This window comes from Nansenia antarctica (genome assembly GCF_963989245.1).
Source record: "Nansenia antarctica genome assembly, chromosome: 15".
NCBI classification, from domain to species: Eukaryota; Metazoa; Chordata; class Actinopteri; order Argentiniformes; family Microstomatidae; genus Nansenia; species Nansenia antarctica.
In genome coordinates, this window is record NC_137685.1 from 2,100,656 (window position 1) to 2,110,655 (window position 10,000).

At 44.6% G+C, this 10,000-nt stretch overlaps 2 protein-coding genes across 2 annotated transcripts in view; both read right to left on the reverse strand.

The window, feature by feature from the left end:
* Positions 1–1,054: 1,054 nt before the first annotated feature.
* On the reverse strand, positions 1,055–2,007 carry camk2n1a (calcium/calmodulin dependent protein kinase II inhibitor 1a; the record flags this gene model as incomplete). The annotated part of the gene is made up of 2 exons (XM_080545524.1): positions 1,055–1,125; positions 1,836–2,007. The coding sequence occupies 2 exons, from the start codon at positions 2,005–2,007 to the stop codon at positions 1,055–1,057; spliced, it is 243 nt and encodes an 80-aa protein (XP_080401650.1).
* A 3,700-nt stretch (positions 2,008–5,707) lies between these two features.
* Positions 5,708–10,000, reverse strand: part of LOC308170912 (trypsin) — a gene marked incomplete at both ends in the record, with an annotated part of 6,001 nt that continues 1,708 nt past the window's right edge. Inside the window, 4 exons of the mRNA XM_080545766.1 lie at positions 5,708–5,878; positions 6,468–6,734; positions 7,317–7,458; positions 8,635–8,794. Coding sequence (XP_080401892.1) covers positions 5,708–5,878; positions 6,468–6,734; positions 7,317–7,458; positions 8,635–8,794 — 740 coding nt within the window. The remainder of the gene's footprint in view (positions 5,879–6,467; positions 6,735–7,316; positions 7,459–8,634; positions 8,795–10,000) is intronic.

A 10,000-nucleotide genomic window follows, 5' to 3' on the forward strand; every position in this document is an offset into this window, starting at 1 on the left:
AAGGTGTTTCAAGAGAGTACACAATATTTTGCACAACTTTGCCATGCATGCATGATTCAATTTCTGCCATGCAGGAGTCGGTATTTCAGTGTTTTAAGAAATAGCCCTGAAAATGGCAACGAAACGACAAAATTGTACAGTTAAATGTATAGAAAGCACAACAAAAACAAGTTGTCTGATATATCCCTTGCGGTATTTGGCACACACGATAATGCACAATGCAATATAAATAGTTTATCAACAGGGTGTGTACTGTTACAGTATCCAACAATACAGGCTTGGGCCTCGGAGGCTTACAAACGGGTGGTACACGGTATATAAATGACTCAACAGCTGCAAAGGATGGTAACAAAAAACTCAGGCAACATCAAAATATCATAAGTAAAAAAAGGAAATCACTTTCATTCGGTCAATTCTCCCTGCATACAAAAACTCTCCCTCAGGCCTTGAGCACTGCAAAAGACGTATTCCAAAGGGGTCAATAAATAATGTCTTTTATATCAGACAGATTACGACAAACCATTTTACTGTTCCTGTTGCAATAAAATGTTGGGCTACCGTTTCGTATATTTACAATTCTCTCAGCTATTCATAATATTATATGAACACTTGTCAAACTCAAGTGCGTAAAAGAATGGTAATATAGTTTGATTGATATAAGAGAGTGTGTGCTTTTAGTTTTATAATATTATATCATCTTAAATCCTTTCCCTGATTTCTGCATTTAGACAGACGTTGTCTCCCTCCTCCTCCAACAACAGGACTCCTCTTCTCCCCATCTTCTACTGGTCACGTGATCTAGAGAAGCTCAGAAAAACTGCGATGGTGAATCGCAGCGCCAGCGTCCACCTGGGCATCTGCCTCCCTCGCCTGCCCGCTCTGCCAGTGTGTCCCAGGTGGTCCTGCCTGGCGTAAGAACTGGAAGTTGCTTGCTGCTGCCCACATGAGCGAAAGTGCTTATATACAGTGTCTTTGGATTAAAACTGTTAATATCGAGTAGAAAAATGAGAATGTCTGTTTCTGGGTTTTGGGGGGGGGGGCGGGGGGGTGTTCTCTAAGCCTCCGTGGTGGTCTTCTCTGTGCCTTCCTTCAGTGCGTCGTCGACATTTTCATCTTCGATCACGACTGTGGACGACAAGGAAGGGAGAGACGTGATGAGGAGACGTGATTTGTTGTTATTGGGTTATTTTGCCACTGATGGTGGGATCTAGCATGGAGCTTTCATGTGTGTGTGGCACAAACATCACATAGTGTCAAATATTTCCAGTAAATAAATGTTGTTGTTTAATTTCTCATGCAGATGTAGACAGATATACTATCTTACACACACATCTGACAAACATTCATTGTGTTTTTCGTAGAAACAGAATCATACAGACCCCCACACAGACACAATCACAACAACCATGGCATGCATTAGGGGTGGGATGAGACCGTGGAGCATGCATTAGGGGTGGGATGAGACGGTTGAGCATGCACTTGCATGAAGAGGCATTTGACAGCACGCACGCACTGCGCATCTAACTTGGTGTTGCATTCCCATTGCATTATCCCTTAAATCCCCATGCATCTCTCACGATGATCTGAAAACATGCTATTCCACGATTCCACTACAGTGCACAGACACAGTTTTATCAAGGTGGAAACGGATTGTTTTGCGATTGCCTGCGTAATCCTAGTAGAAACATGGCCCAGGCATTATCAATTGGCAGCCTAATTGAAAACATCTCCAACAATGCCACACTCCGATAACGGAGTGTGGCATTGTTGGAGATGTTTTCAATTAGGCTGTCAAATGCCTCTTCATGCAAGTGCATGCTATAACGGATAGTTACCCCGTTTGCTCCTGCCGATCTGTCCAAGCTTCGGCGGGCGTTTGTTCTGCGTTGAGCCGTTGAAGAAGTTGTTGGTGTCCTGGAGGCGACAGGTGAAGGACAGGTGTCCCTCGTCGCCCTCATTACCATAATGGCTCATCTTCTCCTCGCTGAACGGCAGGACTTCCGACATTTCCAACGGCGTCTCGATTTACCCAAGGAAGGCGCAGAAAGGAAAGGAAATAGACGCTCGACGTCTCTAATAAGCCCTGTGGTTCTTTAAACAGAGAGACACACAGATCACCTGCAGTCACGACCGAGCAGAGCGAGCCCCTTTCTGTTTACCTCGAAGGCGGCACGTGTCCTGGCTGGTGCACAAACACAAATGCGATTAAAATATTAAAATGAAATTTCCTCAATTTCCTTTGTCGGGAAGGTTCGGCAGCATTATTATAAAAATGTCCAAACGGGTTCTTGTGCGTGTCGCTTTGGAGATGAAGGCGCGTGTGTGTGGGGCTGCCGTGGTCCGCCTGCTGCCTGCTGCTGTGGAGGAAGAAGGAGAAATGCAAATCGGGAGCGATGCAAAACCCGGACCTGAGGGAGAGCAGGCGGAGGAGCGGACCTGAGGGAGAGCAGGCGGAGGAGCGGACCTGCGGGAGAGCAGGCGGAGGAGAGGAGCAGCACGCGGACCTGAGGGGGAGGAGAGGAGCGGCACAGAGGGAGAGCAGGCGGAGGAGAGGAGCGGCACACGGACCTGAGGGAGAGCAGGCGGAGGAGAGGAGCGGCACACGGACCTGAGGGAGAGCAGGCGGAGGAGCGGAGCGGCACACGGACCTGAGGGAGAGCAGGCGGAGGAGAGGAGCGGCACACGGACCTGAGGGAGAGCAGGCGGAGGAGAGGAGCGGCACACGGACCTGAGGGAGAGCAGGCGGAGGAGAGGCATACGGACCTGAGGGAGAGCAGGCGGAGGAGCGGCACGCGGACCTGAGGGAGAGCAGGCGAAGGAGCAGCACGCGGACCTGAGGGAGAGCAGGCAGGAGGAGAGGAGCAGCACGCGGACCTGAGGGGGAGGAGAGGAGCGCCACACGGACCTGAGGGAGAGCAGGCGGAGGAGAGGAGCGGCACACGGACCTGAGGGAGAGCAGGCGGAGGAGAGGAGCGGGCAGACGAGCGGGGTTTTCTTGTCCAGCCCAAATAAGAAGATTCGAGTTGATCTTCTCGCGTTGGGGTTTGTGATCCACTCGCTGGGATCTAGCTGTAATCGAAATGAAAATAGATTATTATTATTTATTTTTTTATTTGATTTTTTACAAATATGAACATGAACGGACATATGAAAATGATGATGGTTTCCTCTTTGCTTGAACCAGATTTTTATAAACGGAATTTTCTGATATGAAGGTTGAGCGTGGAGGACAAATTACCTTGATCAACCTATTGTTTTGGACCTATTGTTTGAATCCATGTCATGCGGGGAAGCCTACTGTCTGTGTTAGACTATCTGGACCCACCTAGTGAAGCCTCGCCAGATGAGGGCAGCATTATCATAGGCTGTGTGATGATAGGCTACTGAGCATATGAAGCACCATGCCTTCCATGGACCTGTCCCGTTTCTCTCCCAACCCCCTTCTCTTCTGATCCTTTACCACTTAACGGTGCTCTGATCTGGATGAGGATTAGATTAGAGCGATATGGACCTTCCACAGAGGGCTACATGATTGCTTTTTTTTCCAGAGACACCAACTAATGCCTAGGTGTTAGGGAAGGGGCCTGTAGCCGTGTAATAAGGCCCCTGCAGATCTTTACAAACCTGCATTGCGTTCTGTTCTCACGTTTGGAGTGGAGTGGTGTGGTGTGGTTTATGATTTGTGTTGATTGTTGAGTCCACTGAGATTCAGTTTAGCAGAGATGATGGCCTATGCTCCACTGGGAGTTAAGGGCCTAAGGAAAGTAAGTAAGTAAGATTTGCAATCATGCTCTCGTAACGAGGTACCCTGGGCCTTGCATGCAACTTCGAAACCCAGATAGATATAGCCCTTGTACCATGAGGGTGTCCTGTTGGTATAACGGTAGCATCCATTTGAGCGGGCCCAAGTTCAAACTCTGCTAGTTAGACCTGTGTAGATCAGCATGTCTTCACAGATGGCCGAGGGGCTCATGTCCAATGTGGAAGCTAAATGATACACTAAAAATAATCACAGTATGTGTTTAACCTTTTCATGAATGTGTCATTGTGTGAATGTTTCATTAATGTGAATGAAATGTGGCTATTTGAGTGAATTTTCGGACTGTAGGCTACTCTAAATGTGGCATGCTATCACTATCAAACATGTATTAAACAGACAGTGCTCCTTTTTGTAGTGACAATAGGATTCAACGTTCCTGTACCTATGTGTGTTGTTTGTGTCTGGAGCTAGGGGCAGGGTCCGCCCTATGGGAGGGCCCTGCCCGTCATGAGAACACTAAACAAGCCCTGTCTGACTTTTCTTTTTTCACACAAAACACATTCAAATCCCAGTAGGAATCACCACAGATTAAGGCTTTACATTGGATGCGTATCTCTCTCTCTCTCTCTGTCTCTGTCTGTCTCTCTCCTGTGGTAATGACACCACCACTCTCTCCCCAAGCATAAAGGGAACCGGCTTCACGTAGACACAAATGGAGAGTAAATCAACTGAATATAGTATTTTTCCAGACCCCATCACGCAGGTATCGTTTTCCACACGGCAGCGAGGAGTGAAAGGTTATGAAACCAGACACCTGCAGTTGTAACAGAGCCAACTTCAATATGATGACAACTATTGATAAAGGGGGCCACAGCCATGACACACCTAGTCCCTCTGGACCATCAGGAGTCAAGGTACAGGTCTGAGATTCTCATGTCTGCGTCCATTGTCCTTATATGGTAGTAAAAAGGGCAAACCCAAGAATAATTACATTATTGTTGTGGCCTATTACATTACACAGATACAACAGTAATACATCATGCACTGTGATAGTTCACACACACACACACACACACACACACACACACACACACACACACACACATATGTATACATTCATATATTATGGCACTTTGAGTTGCATTTCATGTACGAAAGGCGCTATATAAATAAAGCTTTACTTACTTACTTACTATGGATACATTCAATAGTGTGCTGTTGAGAAAGTCAATGGAAGTGTATGTGTGCAACAACACCATAAATGTCACTTTCTACACAAACATATCTCGTTCTGAAAAGAGTTGGAAAGCTGATTAAGTGAAACCATTTTGTTTTATGTAACCATTTATTTGTATAAAAGTAGACCAATACAAGTTGTTAATCAAAAGCATAAACACACTGATCTCAAACACTGAGGATCCGTAAGGTGTCATTAAGGGGAAGGTTTCTATCCAAACAGAACATGGATTTGGTTTTGGAACGATAAGTTCAGTGAGTTTGGGTTGGGCTCAAAGATTTCAATTTCATCAAATATTCATTATGGTGAAAGAGTTTTGGTGTTTTTACTGGAGGCACCTGGCGAATACTTAAAATAGCTGTGAGCTTTCCATGGAATTGACCTTTCTATTGAAAATGAGTGAATCATAGGATATTTCGTGAGCTTAGAATGACAAGGTTCTATCTCCGTCTAGGGCAGTTCAGAGATATTGAGCGTCAAAGTTTTTACATTCCATTATGTTTTGTGAGATGGAACCTTTGTATTTGATGAATTACTAACTCAAAAATGTCAACATTTTAAAAAAAAAAAACACCACACAGGCATTAATAAACACCTAATGGATCAGATTATGTAAAAAAAAAACTAAATTTGGACAAAAATGGAGATAGAACCTTATAATTGTAACGTCACGAAAATGTGTGTGAAAGCTATATTTTCCAGTGCGACCTTCAAAACTTCAGACAGCGTGTGTATGAGTGGTAGATGGTTCGGTCTATCCACCGGCGGAACTTGGACACTGCCGTGTAAACTCCTGGAAAGTTGGCGTCCCCACAGCCGCTGCCCCAGGACACCACGCCGTAGACCCGCCCCTCACACACCAGAGGCCCGCCGGAGTCCCCCTGGAAATGACCAGACCACACTGTCACTCTCACTCAGTCACCATGCTCTTCTCTCTCACAGGCAGAGGGTGTTGACATGACCTTGCTGTTGAAGCAACCACACACCATACCATAACTGTTTTAGAGAGAATGAATTAGAGAGATTTGGCATATGGACAAAAATAATTGTTTGATTTATTCAGGGTGGAAAAGTTAGATTAGAGATATGTTAGAGAGTATGTATGCCATTCCAGAGTTGGGGTCAATTCTGTACTACTAATAATAATAACTTTAATTTCTATAGCGCCTTTCAAAAAAAACAAGGACGCTTTACAATTCTAAGGGAAATGGTCAGACAGACAAAACAGAAAACAAACAAAGCAAAACTGAAACAGTGACTAGGGGCCAAAGGCCTTGGAGAACAGATGGGTTTTGAGGGCTAATTTGAAGGAGTCCAGGGTGAGTAATTCTGAATTGAATAATGAAAGTCAACATGGATTTTGAGCCATTCACAACTGCTGTATTTCTATGATGGGCATGTTTCCATATCATGTTCCATTCCAGAACTCACAGTATTCAACATTATATAATACTTAGGTCTAACGGGTACCTTGCATGCATCCTTGCCCCCTGAGTTGTATCCCGCACAGATCATATTGGCGCTGATGTTTCCGTTGAAGGACTCTGTGCTGTTACACTTGGCTGTGGAGACGATGGGCAGCTTGACGGTCCGGAGGGTGGGGGGGATCTGGCCCTCTCCCAGGCTGGTGTAGCCCCACCCTGACACCTGACACACGTGTCCTGCCCTCATGCTGGTGCCCTGCCGGGGGAGGGGGGCCAGGGACACGTAGCGGTTCATCGCCATGGGGACCCTCAGCTGGAGAGGGTTAAAACACACAGGAAGAGGAGGAAGAGAAGAGAGAGGGCAGGGTTACCAGGCACAGTAGGTGACCACAGGTCATTAGATAAGGAAGTGTCAGTTCTGGTGCAGGAGGTAGAGTCGCCGCCTAATGATCCCAAGGTCGGCAGATCTGCGGTTCGAGCCCCGGCTGGCCACATGTCGAAGTGTCCTTGGGCAAGACACTGAACCCCCAAATTGCTCCCAGTGAGCGGGCCGGCCGGCGCCTTGCATGGCAGCTTGCCGCCATTGGTGCGTGAATGTGTGTGTGAATGGGTGAATGAGAGGCCGTTGTAAAGAGCTTTGGAGCAGCAACAAAAGGCACTATATAAGTGCAGTCCATTTACCATTTACCATTTACTAATGCCATACTGTCAGTTCAGTTCAGTAACAGTTACAGCGGCAACATGACACTGTAAGTAGCCACTTCATAAATGCATGTACTTACAGTACAAGTCCATTACAGGGTAATCATTCCATTTCTACAGTCATCCTACTGGTAATAACTCTGGCATAAATGATATACAATGTAAAGTATGGTTATCCTGCTAACCTCTGTACCTTAATGAGCATGATGTCAGCGTTGTTGGTGCTCTTGTTGTATAGCGGATGAGGGACGAGCTTGTGGGGCTTTGAATACTGCTCAGTCCCCTCGTAGGAATTCAGAGAGTAGTCTCCAGCCACTATCATCATGTGCTCTGCCCTAAGGGGGGGGAGAGAGAGAGACATTAGAGGTACGTTCAAGTTCACAAATGTTTGCCAGTGTTCTTCAGAAGTGGGAAAGGGACATTATCATTTAAAGTAGTAATGAGACATCTGTGTGTTACAAGTTTACAACATCTCAAATGTTTGCAACATCTGCTCGTTTTATACCAATTTGATGCTTTAGGAAAACTTAGGTAACGTTAGGTGACGTTTTGTAACAGTAGTTCCGTGTCTGAGAGAGTACTGTACATTTTACATTTTACATTTTTGGCCATTCAGCAGACGCCTTATTCCAAAGCGACTTACAATCAATACATTTGAATACTAAGCAAGTGAATCATCAATCCACCAGTCGTAGCAGGAAGAGTAATCCAGCTCAGGCCAAGAAGGAAAAACCTTCTTCTATCACCTTCCTCTAAACCTAGGTTTATTTTATTTTTTTGTTATATATTTAGACACTGGAGACACAGAAAAACTGAATAGCTGTACAATAGCTCCCTGTGTGAGAAGCTGGGGACAGTATGACACTATCTAACCTCTGCTCTCACACCTGACAAGATGACCTCTGTTGACCGTGTAACACACACCGTCACAGTACAGGCCAAGGTTGCCCTGCTGGAGCCAAGGGTCTCTGGCGTCTGAGGTTTGACCTCCCAACACTCGTTGAGGTTGAGGTTGCTAACAAGTCACGACGAAGACAGCGTCTACTGAAGGTTGCAGTCTAGTTATAGTTTGGAGACACGTGCTTTTTAGATATTTGCTTCATGTATGAACTTGTGTGTGCTTAAATATGGTATACAGTATGAATATCATTGAAATACAATTACTTTGTACAGAATAGTTTATATCACAACAATCTAACCTTTTTTTCCGGTTAGGTGCTCGTGAGCTTAGAATGATAAGGTTCTATCTCCGTTTAGGGCAGTTCAGAGATATTGAGCGTCAAAGTTTTTACATTCCGTTATGTTTTGTGAGATGGAACCTTTGTATTTTATTAATTACTAACTCAAAAATGTCAACATTTTAAAAATAACACTACACAGGCATTAATAAACACCTAATGGATCAGATTATGTAAAAAACATTTATTTATTTATTTTTACCAAAAATGGAGATAGAACCTTATAATTCTAACGTCATGTGCTGTAGAACCTCTTTATACTGACGGACTTACCCGATGTTGCAGTGTGCTGCCGTCATCACCCAGTACTTATGCACCAGAGACCCCCCGCAGAAGTGTTGTCCCTTGGTGCTCTGCAGTGACACAATGTATTGGATGGAGTTTGGGCCCGGGGCAAAGCCTCCCACTATACGCCCCTGCACGAGCTCCTGACCTGCACGGAAAAACACAAAACTGTTATTAGAATGACCAGTGGAAAACGGGGTTGTCACCGGTGGAAATGTTTGGAAATAACTTAACTAGCTCGGTATGTACTGTACGAAAGGACGGAATAGCGCTCCATGTCAAGGAAATAGAGTGCGGTCTCAAAAGTGCAGTTAATTTCCTAAGAATAGACTAACCCGTACTACCGAGAACCGACATTGAACACAAAGAACGAAGCATTAATCCCTTTCGAGGCTATTGACTTCACCTAACCATTAGTGGGTTTCTGTCACCAGTGATGCTAGCAGCAAGGAAGGTAATCTTATATTACCTGACCTTCTAGTGTCTTCTCTTCACCCTAGGCTTTGAAACAGTATTGAGGGCTCAACAGCGCACAATACGGAGAAGATGAGAAGGAGACCTTTTTTGGGGGGAGAGCATGAGAACAGAGTTTCTCTACCAAAAGAAAGGTGCAGATCTTGGCAAGTTGGTTGATAGATGCCATATCTTTGTGTTCGTTGACGGCACAAATGACCTCACCTTCGATACCCCACCGTCAATAAAGACCATTCATTCATTCATTCATTCATTCATTCATTCATTCATTCATTCATTCATTCATGTGGGAAGCTCTTCAAGTCACAAAGTGAAAAAAAAGATGGAAGCTCCCATCTCCAGATGCTCTGAATACTCAAACAATATTACATAGACATGTTTGGTACTGGTTGAGACAGGACAGGACAGTCTATTGGAATCAGCTAATAATTCCAAGAGTAAAAACAAAACACGGTGCAGCTGCTTTCAGTCACGCTGCTGCATGCTCCTGGAACAAACTCCCTGAAGAACTCAAACAGGCCCAAACCCATAAGGGTTTAAATCTAAGCTAAAAACATTCATGTTTTACACCAGTTATGATTAAACACAAACACTTCTATCAATGTCTTTTTTCCATTAACTATTGTCTTTTTAAATGTTTTATCTATTTACTTCTTATATTTGCTTTTATTCATTGTAATTATGTTCTTACTATGCTCCTCTTGCTGTATCTTTAAATAATGTATGTAAAGCACTTTGAATTGCCCCGTTGTATGAAATGTTGTATGAAATGTTGTATGAAATGTGCCATACAAATAAACTTGCCTTGCCTTGCCTGGAAGTAGCAGGTCCATTTTCTGTGAAAGTCAAGTGAACCTACAGCCCAACGTGTTGAGATGTT